This window comes from Montipora capricornis, chromosome 2 (assembly GCF_036669925.1).
Source record: "Montipora capricornis isolate CH-2021 chromosome 2, ASM3666992v2, whole genome shotgun sequence".
Classification (NCBI taxonomy): domain Eukaryota; kingdom Metazoa; phylum Cnidaria; class Anthozoa; order Scleractinia; family Acroporidae; genus Montipora; species Montipora capricornis.
The window spans coordinates 21942732-21960085 of NC_090884.1; the positions used below are offsets into that span (position 1 = coordinate 21942732).

Here is a 17354-nt window from a genome sequence, read left to right on the forward strand (position 1 = left end):
GCCAAATGATAGACTCATGAATAAGACATGATTGCGTGTTCTATTTTTGTGCAATGACTGAAGTTTTCTATTTTGCTTCAAGCCCGGGCTTGCTTTAGCTTTAATTTGCCTTATTTTCTTTGTTCATTGTCAAATTTATGTTACATGTCAGCTGAAGTCTCGGAGTCATCAATTTCACTCAAGAGTTTACAAATATTGCAAAACGCACATGTCACACTCTGCTGCCGTTGTCGAGGCGATCTAAGAAAGATTCTCTGCTACCTTGGATCCCAAAAAATGCCAGCTAATCATCAAAAGAGATCAGTCTTTATATGATAAACAGCCTTCACGTGGATAAAAACAAGCATTTTTTTCTTGTGGAGTTTTTCTTACGTTTTTGCCGCTAAATTTATATGCTAAATTCAACGAATTATTGATTGCACTTGACAGATCCTATTCACCTGCAGAATCGTATGGATTATTTGTTATTGCTGTATCTCGCAATACGTTTCCTTTGGCTTTATTTGCTTTAATTAAAGCTACATTTTGCAAATCGCATTATTTCTGCACCGCTTTTACTTTTCTTTCAAGTTCTATATTCTTGCATCGTCAACGTAGATGCAAAAACGCGAGATTATAAACAAAACGTTCTATTTTGCATATTGGGTGTGCTTCAGACAATGTGACAACACTGTGATAGAAGATTTTGCATAATGTGATTTGAAGAAAATAGAGGCTGATGTGTGTGTTTGGCGAAAACAGAAACGATTCTACCCAATAAGTCGGGTTTGAGAAGAAGAAAAAAGACCAGGGACCCGTTTCAAGAGTTTAGACTGTGCTATGATTCAAACATCATCTTTCAAAGTAGAGTTTAGGGGCGTGATTGTGTTAAAAACTCTCCCAATCATCACGGTGACAATTTTTTTGACAAGCAGCAGTCGAAATTGACAAGACTCTACACCTCCCGAGAAATTGAACCAATCAGAACAGACCAACGGTCCCACGTGTAGCAGATGTTGCTAATGAGTGGTGCATTATGGCCTGACTTGAGGTCAAAACCAAATGACGTCTATTCCGGTTTTCACTTGAAGCAAGCCCAGAACACTCTAGAGGAGGTTCGAACCTCGAACGAGCTCCGAACACGGCACAGTTACGAAGTGGTCGCTAACAGCTCTCGGAGCAAGACGTTCCCGGCTATGCCTAGCTCACTTCTCGTCGAAATGGACCGCTCCACAAATGGGCAACTAGACGCAGATCAAAGAGCTCTGCAAATCGAACTCGAGCTCTCCATGCTCGGCCTGACAAATGACGACGATCAAACCTCGAATGCGTTTGACGAAATTCGTAATAAGAGAAGTATGAATATGACCGAGTGTGTTCCAGTTCCGAGTTCTGAGCACGTAGCGGAGATAGTTGGAAGACAAGGTAAGTTTTGAAGTTCTCGGCAAGCCCAAAATCAAATTAGCTTGCTGACTTGTGGAGACCGCGTGTATTTGACGTGTTTTTGTTCCTCGCTTCATTTGAAGGTTGTAAAATCAAGGCTTTGCGAGCGAAGACGAACACTTACATCAAAACACCTGTGCGAGGAGAGGATCCAGTTTTTGTTGTAACGGGAAGAAAAGAGGATGTTGCTCTGGCCAAACGCGAAATACTTTCAGCTGCAGAACATTTTTCGCAAATCCGAGCTCAACGCAAAAACAACAGCCTGAATTCGCTGGCGCCGGGACCACCAAGCCCTACAACACCGGGTCAGACAACTATCCATGTACGAGTGCCTTATAGAGTTGTTGGTCTTGTTGTAGGCCCTAAAGGAGCTACGATTAAACGGATCCAACAGCAAACTAACACCTACATTGTAACTCCGTCCAGAGACAAGGAGCCGGTGTTTGAAGTTACAGGCATGCCTGACAACGTTGAAAGTGCACGCAAAGAAATCAACAACCACATTACTACACGCACTGGAGGAAGGATGGATACGGCAGATGACGTTTTCATCAGCGATGCCTTGCAGAATTCATTCAATGATTTCGCTCCCGGTTCTATTTACTCCAACGTGTCTTCCAGCTTCTCTGCGTTTCGAGATAGCAACAACTCTCTGGGACTGACTCACCGCACCAGCTCGGATTCTTTCTATGGCTATCCCAGTAGCAAAGGTTCCAGCATAAATGATGGCGGCTTTAATCCCATCAACAGTCCATTTTCCGTAAATGGGTTCTTCTTCAACGACCTCCCCTCGCCGACTGATCGCGATGTTGGATCCGAAGGGAGCTCAACTGGGTCTGGTTTTGATCCAGCGCCCGCACCACCATCACCGTCGATCTGGGGAAACGTTTCGTCAAATCGAACCATGAACGAGCAAGCGCCCTTCACTCGCAGTTCCAGCTTGAACAACCAAGCTCTAAGCTCGGCGATCGGTCGACCAGCGAGTCCACATTCTGCTGCGAGAAGGATGAAAAGTGATCCTTTGACTGGTAACTTTTCTCCGCTTTCCGCATTCACTCCTTTCACGTCACAAGTTACAGCAAGTGTATCGTCTATTCCTGCAACAAGTTCCAATAGCACGGCACACGTTAGTTCAACCGAGTCGAATGGGTTGGTGAGTACCATTAGGTTTAACACGGAGGAAGCGAATAATAACAACACTGCGTTAAGTCCGCTCGGAAAAGATATGAAAAAGAAAGATTGCGTCATTTGTTGTGAGAGCGAAGTTGTGGCTGCACTTGTTCCTTGTGGTCATAACTTATTTTGCATGGAATGCGCAAACCGCATCAAAGAGGAAAGTAATTCCTGTCCCGTTTGCCAGAAGAATATCGACCAAGTGTTGCGTATATTTTCTTAGGAACTGAACTTTGAGCGAAGGTGATTACAATATTATTATTCATGAAGACGAAGAAGTTCAGTGAATTTAAATAAGCCAAATTGAATGATATGAAATGCTATAAACCTTTTGAAGTGAATCGATGGAGTGCATTTGAATTAATTTGGAGAGAATGTCTCTGTGCATATTTAGTTGAAAATTTTGGAGAATCCTTTTATTCTATACTTTTGTTAAGTGATAACGTTATGCAAAGCTAGATTTTTTGCTAATTTAAGATTAGACATGGAAAGACTTAAGTTATGTAAAGATACCACATTGCTGGGGTAAATTTATCGAAAAATAAAACATGCTAGCTCGTGTTTGAGCCAACGTACTTAGATCTTATATTCAGAAATTAGTCTCTAAGTTTATAATCCGTCAGAAAGAAATTATCTGAAATCAGTAAATGAAATTACATGCTATATATGAAACACGAACGGGTTAGATTCCTTAACCCAGCACGAACCAATAGGTATATTTATGTGAACTATTTTATGTCATATCAATAACTTTTTTGATACAGTCTTCTAAGGAATTCTATGCCCTAAAATTATATAATATTTGTATAAATAGTCATAATTTCTATATAATATTGTGTTGCACCATAGTTCTATTTACTATTTTAATATTGCTGAAAGAACCAAGATTATAGTTCTGTATATTTGGCTGTAAATGCTGACAGAAAATCTTGGTCGAGAATTGAGAGTTTAAAGTATTTTTATTTTATGGCACTCTACGTAATACTATAAGGAATTATACAGAGATAGTGTAAATTTTATTTTTTGCTATTAAAATTGAGTCTATAATCCGTTTTCTTGGATCAAATGAGTTTAGAAGTCCATATGCTTGAAATGTGGCAACAAGTGTGATTAGGAACCTATATTCAGTCACGAACTGATAGCCAAATTCAGGAAATTTTTGCATCTTGTCTAGCTGTATTAGAATTATTTGTTTTAATAAAAATGGTATGGCGAGTTTTAGTAGAGCAAATGTGTCACTTATTGCATTGTCATGCTTCGTGGTTCCGGGAAAAAAAAAGTACGTAAAAGCAAACGCTGTCTGAGAGTTTCATAAAGGGACGAATCAAATGTGCGACATATCCATTCCTTGGCTACGCAGATTTGAAAATTTGTTTACCATATCTGGCCTTCCACCCTTTTAGTATTTAAATTTTAATGACCTAGGTAAACACACGGAACGTGCCTTGAAGCAAAGCTGCCAGCTTGTTCGCGCATGACTGAGCAACATATATTACAACTCCTTTTCCTTTTGCATAAAAGAGGCTGGGATATAAATAGTCGCTTCACCGGTTTGGACCCACAAATTCCTGGCTGCAGCACCTGATTGTATCGAGATTGTTGACCACCTAGTTTCAAAGCAGCTGGAGTATTTTTCACAGTGGTTAGGAGTTTTGAAATGATGTTTGCGTTAAATTAACGCCAAGCTATTTCCTAAAGTTTCTAAACAAACTACATCCTAACCTGCGTAAATCAATGATCGCGAATATCGCTTTATAAAGCGATGTCAAAAGCGCAAATCAGTCTAATTTAGCTGGGGAAGAGTTAGCTGAGGTTTTATTTCGGTCAAGTTTCAAAGATGTAGGGGATGAGTTTCGAAAACAATGGAGTTCACAATGGCGCCAATTATTTCGACGTCACATGGTGCAAGCGATTATCACATCAACGTGCGATTGGCTCTTGATGATTATAAATTATTTACTGTTTACAGTCTTTTGATTATATCAGCTGCTTTGCATAAATTGTGCCTCTGGCAAAACTTTGAACTATGTTTTCACTAGGTTGTTTTGGCAAACTGTCAAGCTTTATTGTGCGAAGGCCTGCTTTAGCACAGACCTAATTGAGAATCTTTGTGAGCTGAACAAAGCAGCTGCACAGCCTTTGAAAACAGAAACCTCTCCAAGGACAGCCGTTGAAAGTAATTTCCATAGTACATGTTGTCTACTGGACACTTTTTCTACCGGTTTCGATGTCTTATTCATCTTCCAACAGTGAAGCACCAGTTGAAACGAAATTTTGAATCTGATCTATGGTTGCTGTGGATTAACAATTAATAGCAAGTAAAGCGAATGCTTCCACGTTTAGGAGCTATTTGCATAACAATTCGACCTGAACTTGTCGATGTTGTCTCGAATTTGGTTTAAATGTAACACGCGGCAGAGCTCTACCAACGCTAACTGTAAACTATAAATAAGAGCTGTACACGCTCGAAATGAATACCAGGCAATATGTAATCATAGTGATCTTTCGTCAACATTGAGTGTCGTAGTTTTCAGATAAAACCCTCCAAAATCGCCTTGCTCAGTGCTTTAATGCTGATTGGTTAGCAACCCAACTAGAACCTTTTTGTCTCTATCAAACCTCGTGCAATTTAGCTTGGTTTTCGCATTCCGGAAATCACGAGGGCTTTGTCTTCGAATTTGTGTGGTCTTCTTTTTCCTGCAAATTGTACTTGGTTACCGCTTAACTACCCCTCTTATGGCTGTAAACTTTCAAATTGCAAATATAGATGCAGGCTTTTGCTTTAAGTGAAAGTATCGAAAGTTCTTTAAAAGAAAAATTCATAGTTGCACCTTATCTAAAGATTGACAACCAACAGTACTGATGCGTGTGCTTGGAGGATTTCGCAAATGAAAATTCCGTTGAAATTCTTGTCAGAGCAACAAAAGTACACCTTAGTGTTGTTCTTTGTTCTCGGTATAACAATTCGACTAAGTAATTCTTGAAGACTAAAAGCAACTCATTTGAGGTATGATATATTGCATGCAATCACATGACTCCTTGGTCATTAATTAGCTGTATTGCCCATCACTGACCTAAAATACGTTAGCAGTGTGCAGCAAATTTTGTTGCTCAAGTGCGAACAAAATAGTCGTAACCAAAATCCCCAAAATAATTGCCGAAATTTTGCTTCACTATCTCATTTTGGCGGTATGCCAGGGCTATGTATTTTTATAACGGGCGAATATTAGACAGTTCGTTAAGGTATTTAGTTTACAAGCGCCTCAAATTTTCGCGACTGAAATGCGGAGCTTATCAACAACATTTGTCAAAGTAATATTACATTTACAAAAAATTAACGATGACAAAATAATAATAATTATTATAAACCAGAAACAGAAAATATCATCTGAATTGTGAAGTTTTCATGCCAAATATGGGCTTGCATGAAATAAGTGCCAATTTGGGGCGGTGCTTAACGTAGTAAATACGTTAATTGTCGGCGTTTTAATTCGCGATTGGTTAATACTGACAAAGAACACAAATTTCATAATTGACCACTTCGCCACTTGGTTCACCGCCTGCGGAAGGGCTAGAGTTAAGACGATAGACCCGAGGGTGTAAGCAAACCCAAAAACTAGAATTAAAAAAAAAGCATTGAAGCGACAATGCACTTTAAAAGGGAGAGAAAACCTCCACAGTTTACATAGCTAGCAACCAACTGCCCACGCAATAAGGTTACTAGGAATTAGGAAAGACAAAATTACGGATTAAGTTTGTTCTTCCTTACCTGTTACAAAGAATAAGCAAGTTACGAAAACAAGTGTGCTCTTCGGGATGAAAAGAATAGTATGCAAAAATAGAAAGCTCCATCTAATTACCAAAAGCTAGCGAGTTATTCTGAAATGGAAGCATCGCCACCCATCCGGTCACGTGGATATATATCGACTACGCGAGGAGACGATTCGATATTAATCATGTCGGTTCCCTTAGCAACCATCCAAGGACACCCTTGCAGCATCTCAACCAGATGACAAAACTAATGGTAGTGGTACCACTAGGGCATACTCTAGTTAAGCACAATCGATTATTCCATTGAAACATATGTTCATTTTATTGTCTCGGCGTTCACATTCAATCGTAGGAGAAGGAAAACACGTAATTTTACATATTAAAACCAGCGGGTAGAACGAACGACAGCAAAAACTTAACAGGCTTGAAGGCATTTAAAATTTGTAAGTTTGTGGTGTATGCTAAAGTGGTCTCTACTGCACTATGACAATGAAATCATTGAAGTACACCTGTAACTCGATTCCAGGGGAGTAACCACAAAGCTTTGACGGAACCAACTCATACCATTGCCTTCTTTGAGTCAGAGGAAACATTTGGCTAACTTCGAAATATTGAATTACTCCATAATCTCTTTAATAAACATGATCGTGGTACAGAGTGGAAACTCATTTGCTACGGATTTGACCAAACAACGAGAGCAAAAAACCCAGTTTGTTCTGTTGTTGTTGTTGTTGTTGTACGTGTGGTGACTACAAGTACAGAATATTTTTAAGCCTCCATTGCTTGGTTTTTGGCTTGGATACCAAATAATGAACCGGGGACCTCGAGTTTCCATGTGCCGACGATGTCCTCGAGACCTCTCCGTTTTAATCACAAAACGACAAAATTTCAGGACCAAACGTTCTCTCATTATTACTGACCATTTTACCTGCATCTCGACAAATTCAGTTCCTGATATCAAATGCCACAGAGACCAGAGGGGAGGTTTGTGAACGTTTCTGGATGAAGAAGAAACAAAAAAAGGGGTCACTTCACGCTCTGCTTTTGTTCGAGATTGCATGGTAGACTTGAAACACTGAGCCCGAATCCGTAGACTATCCACTGTGAACTACTCCATGAATTACCCCATAGACCGTCCCTGATTCAGTCAATCATAATTACTTTAAGGGGCGAAATAACTGCACGCGCTGTTTTAAATGGCCAATCAGAAAATAAAGTGATTGTCTAAACGAAGATAAAAACAGCAAAAACAAAGTACGCGAATTGTACAAATTGATGTAAAATAAACATTTCGTAAATGGATGCTTGGCTGAGGGTATGAGCAAAACTGAAAACATTTCAAATTCCAGGGAGGAATCGAACTTACCACATCCGTAATAAGGGTCGCATGTTCTCACCAATGAGCTACCAGAACTCTTCGTAAGATGCAGACCGTACCTCGCTTAAGTCAGGGAGGGGGGGGGGGGGGTATTTACATGAAGCCGGGACGAACTCAGGCCGGTACGACTCCGTATCGGCCTTCATATATACATTTTTTTTTTGCGTTACATGAGATCGGCCTGAAAATTAACTCAGACCAGTCTGACTTCGTCTGGGTTGCTGGACCGAGACGAGGAACTCTCGTACCGGTCTGAGTTCGTAGCGTTCTCATGTAAATGACATCAAATCTCAGACTAATCCCCATTTACACTCCCTTGGGTGGTGCCACGATTGATTCCATTCAGTAACTACGTACATTAGTTTGCACAACTCTTTGTTTGTTTCTCTTTGTTTTGTTTCTGTCACCGTTAAAGACTACTGTCTTATGTTTAGTAGATACTACTTCTCCATGGTCAGTTCCAATTGTCTTAAGCTACTCGGCCAGGTGAAGGAAACTTTCCTCTTTGTTCTCGTCAACACTCAAGAAGGCTGGCCAATTTCCTGGGATCCTGGTGTCCGGTCTGACGCGTCTAGGGATACCCTTTCCACTCTTGATTCGTGCAGAATCTTTAAGACTGCCTGGGAGATATCTGTCCCATACTACATCCACCGTGTCGACATTCCTTAACTGGTTTATTACGTATTGAAAGACGACGGTCTCGCTGTACTCTTGAAATGGCTTGGAGGCTCCATGCTTAAGTATGTCAACGCTGGCTGAACCATGTCAGTTGCAGAGCTTCAACAGATGACCTTTAATTTGTGTTTGCACTGGTCCATTCTTCTCGAGACACGATAACAAATCCAGTTTGGTACTATAGATCTGAGCTTCCCATACTGAGATGGCAAAGGGGAAAAACTCTGACCAAAAAATCTTTCCAAATCACCATCTCTGACCTGACATGAAAGATAAAGACGTGAAAACAGAGAGCTTTAGTGATGCTGTATTGTATCAAACAGTGGTGTTGTGCTCTCCTGTAGCCTAGTTGCTCTACAGTTCGGGCCTCTGTTGTTCAAAAGGTGGATAACGTTATCCACCGAATAAATCACTACCCAACGGATAAACACTAGCAAAACCAATTGAGTTATCCAGTGGATAGTGATTTATCATGAGTGGATAGCGCTATCCACCCTTCGAACAACTGGGGCCCGACCGTTTCAACAACCTTGGAACCTGCAATCAATGTGGCGGATGTCTAGCAAAATCAAATCTCCAGTTCTAACTCGAGAAGAAAAGGATTTAAAACGAAGTTCGAATAATTCGGTAGATGTTCAGGTTTAACAACCTGTGAATAGCAGGTACAATTTCTATTTTTACCAACAGCCTATTTTTCAGCATTATCATCAACTGGGAACCTGGAACTCGGACTTTAAAAATCTGAGCCCCAAATGGGATTTGGACCCACGACCCTCCGTGATCTAGTACGGATGCTCTAAACACTGAGCTACTGGAGACTCTGTATTGAGCGAGGGTGAAATGTGGGTATAGACTACGACTGCATCATACGGTCACATCGTATAACTTTTGCGATAACATCACGCGGTCACATTAAGGCATGTCAGAGATGCAACCAGCCACCCAAGCGAGTAATGTGATACATGAAAGATATTAAGCATTCCTATAAATAAATTTACTAGGGAAAGGGTTGACTCAGGGAATAAGTAGAGATATAGGCTCCCCCCTTAATGAGCTCCTGGGTAAAATTAACGTTATTCTTAGATCAGGGTAAATGCAGCTGTTTATCCTTCCCTGAGGAGTAGCATTTGGGGGACACTTTGTGACGTCAATTGTCTGTATTCCGAGACACCAGTGATGTTAGGAAGAAGAGCAAGGGGACACTTCGTGACGCTTATTGAAATCCCCTTGCATCTAATAAGGGGCATTTCTCCACATATCTGTCGTAATTCGGTTAAATAACTCGTTTAGAAATGATGTTAGACACTGAAGGGAAAAAAATGAAGGGGCTGGGGAGTGAAAACACGAAAACCTGGTTTCATCAAACGAGTTGTTCAATGAAAATAAACTACCGGAACAATTATCTGAACCGAGTACATCGACTGAATGGAAAATTGCCAGTCACCTTTAAGATAAACATCTAAAAATCAAGGGTTAGGCCTGATGACCGTTTTGAGGTAATTTTTCTATTCGAAACGTTAATAAATCTACTCGGAGGCTCGATATGCAGGAAGCCGATCCTACACATGCAGCAGAAGCTGGGCGTAAAACCAGTCCAAGGTGGCATATTTTTGTCCTTTTTTTCTTTTTTCGTAAATTTCCGGTAGTTGCAAGTTTCCGCTTTGTCATCCATCAGTCATGAAATTAGCGAGTCTTTCGGCGCAGCGTGTCTATCGGTGTGTATGATAATAATTCTTGAGTTAGGACAATGTGCCAGCCAGCGAGCGGGTCATGGTTGTGAGTCATTCGAGCCAACATGGCGAGCCATGCGAGTGAACATGCGAGTCACACAGTTATTAAAAGCGAACCATTTTAAAACGGGTGCTTAGACTTAATAACTGTTTATCAGCGCTATTTGAAATGGGTGCTTAGAAAGGTCCGGGCTATTCTCTAATAAAATTTCAAACGTGTATCTTAGGCCTTTATTAAGGTGAGAATCTGCTAAATCGTCACCTTCGGCTTCATAACTTTAGAACGCTTTTAAATTAAATTGTAGAAGCGATAGTGGTAGTACTTTTTTCGATTTTACTTAACATTGTGGCTGTGCCGTGCGTTTCACGCCTCCTGCACTGATTGTGAGGCTGCTTCTACAATAAAAAGATCACAAAATCTACTTGCTTGATAATTAAGCATCCTGCTGAAGGGTGAGAAGCACTTTTTAACAGTTATGGCGTAATGAATATTTGTCCGGACAAAATCGGATCTTTTCCGAGCAAAAACAGATTTGATCGGACATCTTGACCGGCGCCGGCAGGGAAATTATTTCAAGCCCTGCCAGGACACGTCAATTCTAAGGAAATTAGGAATAAACGATAACCCTGAATTTAGAGAAGCAAACACTGGAAGCAGGTGACAGCAGCTTCTTTGGAGTTGCAGTTCAGTCTTTCTCAAACTTCAACTCTTACGTTCCACCAGCGATTAATAATGATGAACATGGAATCCAAAAATCGTATTAGCACTTAAAATGTAAACAAAGTTAAAGTGCCCCTGTGATTTAAAAAGAAAATCACTTCCTTTTTTTCTTCAGATTTTGAAATTGTGTTTGCTTAACATCTGACTGACAAAATTTTGAGCCTTGAATTTTATCCAAAGGCCATTTACTTTGAGTGTAAGTTTTAGGTTTCACGGTCCGTCATTCCTCACGTTCGAAACTGACCGAATGGACCTCAAAGGGTTGGATCCAGGGAAAAGGGACGTCAAAGGCTCACTAGCTTAAAATTCCAGCGCGTGAATGCAACTTATTATATATGCAAAACGCGAGTTTTAAAGTCTGAAAGCCCAAAACTCCCGTGCTGCATATTAATTCTGCGGCGTACACACGCATTGCATTCTTAAACTAGTGAGCCTTCGACGTCATTATCTCCTCGATCCAGCTCTCTCAAGATCGTAAAGTTAGTAATGACGGACCAGCAAATAGGAAAGTTCCAGTTAAAATAAACATGTGTCTTTCTGAAATCAAGGCTTAAAACTTTGGTTGCTTAGTGTTCAGTTAACATAGTTTTGAAATCCAAAGAAAAATGAGAATTGATTTTTTGCTCACAGGGGCATTTTAAGTCATATTTATAAACGAGAAATCAGCAGTTGGTAACTGTAACTGAGACATCCATTCATTTATTAAGAAAATCAGTTAACAAACAAGACGTGGACAGAAAAATAGATTCTTTTTGCCAATTGAATAAATAGCCCTATTCATGAAGTGGCTTGGTCTTTGTGTTGAGAAGATCAATCAAGAGTGAGCGCACAAGTCCTCAGCCAAGTGATTCGTATAATATCAGTGTTTGTGGTGTTGCATGTCTACTTAATGGAAGGATCTCTCTTTAAGTGTTCATACTCAGCTAGAGCCTCAGACAACTGCCTTCTCAATGTAGCTACCTTTTCTTCTTGTTTCTTGATATCCGTATCGGTAATTGCAAATGGTGTACACAAAGGCTGCTCGGCATTTAGCCACACCTCAGGGTGCTTCTCGAGAGATATAGCTGATCTATCCTGACCCTTAACACTAGAATTGTTGTACAGATTTGTTACTAACGAATGAATCAAGCTCTTTTGGTTGATTCCCGGCCCAACGCTCTTAATTTGAGGTGGTAAACGAAAGCACTTAATCGTAGTTTCATCCACTGAGCAAACTGGAATCCCCTGCAGTCTTTTTTGCCAAAATAACTGTTTTGGCTTCTCTTTTTCAGTTTTTGTATTTGCAGCATCTAGCTTACGTTTCTTGTCTTTTGGAGCTTCCTGTCCCATGGAAGGATAATACGTAACTGATTGTTTTGACAATGATTTATTAAGTTGACGGACAGGGGATGGAATAATTCCTCCATTCAAGTCTCGTCCAAAGCTCTGTTCCTTTTCACCTTGTTTTCGCTTACTTCGTCTGCAATATGTGCCACTTCTAAAATCAAAATTGCCAAGATCCAGGTCTGGAAGATGTTTCTCCAGTTGAGGTTTTGAACGGATTTTCTTTCCATCTGGGCTAAGAAGAAAAAAAATGCCAATAATTGATTAAAAATGAGATTATCAAGCCTTCTCTGACAAACAGAAAACAAGCTATACAGAGTTACTACGAATACGTGTACAGTATACACTGTATACATGTATGTGGTCAGAGTTAGTGCCACTCAGAAACAACGCAACTACGCAAATTGTTTTGAAGAGTCAATAGATCGCTTTCACTGCCACGCAACAGAAAAAAAAATCGAAACCGTTCCATGAAATAAGCCAAAAACTTGGAATGTTGTAGGAGACACATTTATAAATCACCTCAGCAATTCTCAGGTCCTTGTGGTACATCGCTTCTGAGTTATTTGTCGCCGCGTTTCACGCAACTGTTGGTGCAACATTCTTGTGCACCAGTATGGCGGCCAGAAATTCACACGAACATCTGGAATTCGCTTAGCTATGAAAACGCTTACTTTTCGCTCATGAGATAAAATACACGTGTATGAACACATCTCCTAATGTACTTGAAACGCTCAGACTGCTGAGATTCATAGGCACAGACATTTTGTATCATGGTGTCACGCAAGGTGACAATTCGGAAATTCAAAATGCTTTATTTTCGAAACGAAAGACGTCATGGAACTCGAAACTTGAAAAATGATTTATTACTAGGTCATCTTCAACCTCCGAAAATTGAAAATTCAAAACAACTTGCGGTTTTGATTTTAGAATTTAACGACCTCACTGAGAAAACCATCTATACTGTCTTTTTATCTCGAAACCACCCACTGATAATCATGTCCTTGAGGAAACAATATTAGTTATGCTGTGATTAAGATTTTTTAAAATAAATTTTCCAATAAATAATGCACTTACACATTGTGCAGTACGCGCTATGATTGGCTAATTTACCGGGCCATATTCTACAATACGGCCCGCTACAATTGAAATTTTACGTGAAATTAACTTGTAAACCTGTTTGAATCTTGCAAGCAACTATTTCAAAGAGCTATAAGCTATATAGATCATCCTTTTTCACGCATGCCAATCAATTGTTGCAGTTGACAGTTCCGCTTGCCTTCAACTAGGTTTTTTTTTCCCGCTTGATCAAGGTTCTCAAGGTACAAGGTACAAGGTGTAAGGTACAAGGTACAAGGTACAAGCGTTCATGGACAGAAAATTACCACACTTATGATAATTATAGGATGTAAACAAAAAAAAAAATTGGACATTAGGCATAACGTTTTAGACACTGAAAAGCGAAAAAGATCAACACAAATCATACGAACGGTAGAAATGGCTGCAATGCATTTGCTTGAGGTAACGAAGGGAAGCAATTACTGTTGGACCATTTTTTTTTTGTCTACATAACCAACTTTATAGCTCTCAGATAGTACTCGCGCTATGATTGGTTAAATTACCGGGCCGTATTCGACAGTAAGGGCCGCTGTACGGCCCGCAAAATTTGAAATTTCGATAAAACATTCCCTAGCAAGTTTTTCATGCCGTTTCTGTTACATAAACTTGTAAAATTGTTTGAATCCTGCAAGCAACCATCTAAAACAGCCAAGAAGATTTCGTCTTTCGGATTTTGCCGGACACGGCAATCTTTGTGGCAGTTGAACCTTGCGCTTGACTTCAACTAGTTTCATTTCCCTCGCGGCTGATTACCACAGGGATATAAGTACGGACCTCGAACTCGGTTAGTAAGAAGTATATAATATTTGGCACACAAAATGACAAAAACCAGAAATTTCTTTAGAGTTTGCTTTTAGATTTTTTATCTGGCCATAGACCCTACGCAGTATCCATTTGAAAGACAGGACAGAAGCCATGCAAAGACATTGTTCCAAAAAAACTTGGATTTTCTCACAGTTCCAAAAGAGATGTTACAAGTTTTCAACTTCAGACTGGCATTAAGAACCGTTTTCGTTATCCACGATTCCTGTCTTTTTTTTAGAAACACATTAGTAGCCAAACGACGATGTAAAAATTCGGGAGTCAGAATGGCTTAGCAGTTCTCAACCGCGCCTCCCACCTCTGCGACCTGGGTTCAACCTTGGCCTCAACCATGATTTCAATCTGATCTCAATCTGACTCTGAGGGTTTTTCTCCCGGTACTCCGGTTTTCCTCCCTCATCAAAATCGATTCTCAGTCAACTACACCCGGCTGTGGGCGGATACTCTAGATAGGGATAACCTCTGAAATCCTTCCCTTTCATTGAAATGAATAAATAAGGTTGCCATCATCATCATTCTCATCCCGCGGATGCAATTCCAAAGTCAAGGGGTTAAATTGCGGGTTTATTCATTTTGAAAGTAAGTCCATGAAAGGAAGCTAGAAGAATTAACATATAGATGTTTCACCTGTGGTATCAATTTCATATGCCCGTCCCTGTAGAAAACAGGTCTATTGCCAATCCATATCAGTAAATTATCCCATAAGGGCAGCAATGAGAAGTGTTCCTCAGATGTACAAGTATTATCTTCAAAAAAGCTTCGCTCCATATTCTTACAAATTTCTTATAAGTTATACATGTAAGTTATGTTAGCCTTATTTGGAATACCTTTTTTTAAGCAGATTACCATTTATCAACAAGTCTGTTCTATTTATTGTTGGAATTCGAGTTCAAAGATTACGCTCCAGCCACCACGATTGTTAACATCTCAGTTCTTTTAATTCAGGTGGCTTTTAAGGATTTGTTAAACCTTGTTTTCTCTCATTGATTTATGGCCGGACCTCAAACTCGGTTAGTAACTGCAAGAGATATGAAATAGTCTTACTGGTTATATACTGTACATGCAATAACTTGCATGCATAAATTCCTCTAATATGGTTGAGCACTTACAGTAATTACATGTTCCAAACATTGGAAAAAATTAATATTTAAATTCTTGATAGCACAAAAATATGCATTCATGCATTTCAATACATGTAGATGGGTTAAAACTCGCAAAGAGCCACCCAAATACGAACACTTAATGGCATAAAAAGAAGCTTTCATGGAGTTTAAAAAACAGAGGGCACAACAAGGGGCATTTTAGGACAGAGTAACTTATAATAATTATTACAAGAAAACCCATGAATCCTACAATGACCAGTGAGCAATGTGGAAAGGTACTGTATCCAGCATACTGTTTACAAGTGCATGTAATTACATGATCTCTGTAATACACTGCAAAGACCACTAAGCCCATAATTTTGTTTATCAATGGAAAATGCTAATAAAAAAACTGCATTTGGGGTTCAAATGCTTTTGCCAACTCACAAAACGTACTGCCACCAAGGGGTTGTTTCTGAAAAGCCTTGAAAACTCTTCACGCCCAAAAAGGAATTTGCAAAAGAAAGATCTTCTTCATTCTGGAAAATAATTATTTGTCTATGAAAAATGTTTTCAAGGCCAGAGAAAAGAGACCCATTGACACCTCAAATGCGCTTGGTTGCCTGCCCCCAGTTGATGAGTCTCACTCCCAGGGGTCGATGGGTTAAGTTAAAAGAAAGTCAGGACTTTTGAGAAATGCCCCATAAATAGCCTGATTTGGGCCACTCCCCAATTTAATAACATCAACAGCATTTATTAATTTTGACTTATACAGTCCATGAAGATTTTATGTTTGTAATTTACAACACCAGGTTCTTCGTGGATTCTCAAAATAATATGCTGTTTTCAAAAGCCTTATATCCATTTGACTGGTGACAACCCTGAAGGTACACGTAAAGAAGGGTAACATCATTTTCCTTTCTAAGAGTGATACTTAAAATCCCTTTTATCTATTCTAGAAAATTCAAGAGCAATTTACAGAATAAAGGCCATATTTGAATTTCACTCATTTGATTTGTTTACTTGTTATTTTTATCATCTACATGTATGTTGATTGGAAGCTCTTGCTCTAATGTAAATGTATTCACCATAGAAATTACTCTCATCCTGTCCACCAAGCAGAGATGTATCCAGGTTTTCAAATTTGGGGCTCCTCTGGACCCCTTTCTGAAAAATTTGGGGGTCCATTGCAAAATCTTGGGGGTCCAGCTAATTAATATTCAATAATTAATATTCGATCTATTGCCTCTTCATTGCTGCTGCAGTACCCTTTCAGATTTCTAAATTGCACAAAAAAAAGTCTTATCCCTTCCCACAAACATGTACTTAAAATGATCAATTTTTTTGAAACTGTTATGCCTGTTGATTCATGGGTTGTCAAAGCGCCATTGATCACATCTTAAAAACGGACATAAACCAAGTATTTGCTTTTTATATCTATATACATGTATATACTTCTTAATAATTGTTGTAGTTGTATGTGTACATGTAAGCTTAAATTCGATTTTTGTTTTGTTTTAATTCTTAGTAATCCTGGAAGGGTTAACAACTCTGGTTGGAATCTGGGGAAGTCAAAAAACTGTTCTAATGCAAGATGTTTAAAATAACTATATCCTCTTTAAATGTTAGAGGTTTGGCTAACAACGATAAATAAAGAGAAATATGCCGGTGGCTTAAAAAGAAACAATTTTCAATTTACCTGTAGCGAGAGGCTCATTGTACAAAGAATTGGGAGGCTGAATGGGGCTGCACAGCCTTATTTGACCGCATGGCAAGTAACAATGCAGGTGTCGCTATTCTTTTTAATAACAATTTTTCTTTCAAAATCTTGAAACAATTCTGTGATAAAGAAGGAAGATGTATCATTATTGATCTGGAAGTCGGTGAGCTGACTTTAACAATTTGTAACATCTATGCTCCAAACAAAGATGATCCGTCCTTTTTTGCAGCTGTGTATAAGGAAATTTTGTCCTTCAGATGTGATGAATCATTTTTGGCGGTGGTTTCAATCTTGTTCTGGACATTTTAAAGGACAAAAAGGGGGGAACACCATCTACGCATTTTAATTCCTTAAAGGTGCTGAAATCTTTTCAAGACAATTTAGATTTAACGGACATATGGAGATTTGAATCCAGAGG

At 39.4% G+C, this 17354-nt stretch overlaps 2 protein-coding genes across 2 annotated transcripts in view; one reads left to right on the forward strand and one right to left on the reverse strand.

Moving 5' to 3' along the window:
* Positions 1-992: 992 nt before the first annotated feature.
* On the forward strand, positions 993-3821 carry LOC138039079 (RNA-binding protein MEX3B-like). Its single transcript, XM_068885250.1, has 2 exons — positions 993-1404; positions 1506-3821. Exons 1-2 carry the CDS (start codon positions 993-995, stop codon positions 2816-2818), a joined length of 1725 nt encoding a protein of 574 aa, XP_068741351.1. The 3' UTR covers positions 2819-3821.
* A 7735-nt stretch (positions 3822-11556) lies between these two features.
* LOC138039084 (methyl-CpG-binding domain protein 2-like) overlaps positions 11557-17354 on the reverse strand; it is a 10442-nt gene continuing 4644 nt past the window's right edge. Inside the window, exon 2 of the mRNA XM_068885257.1 lies at positions 11557-12428. Coding sequence (XP_068741358.1) covers positions 11753-12428 — 676 coding nt within the window. The 3' untranslated portion in view covers positions 11557-11752. The remainder of the gene's footprint in view (positions 12429-17354) is intronic.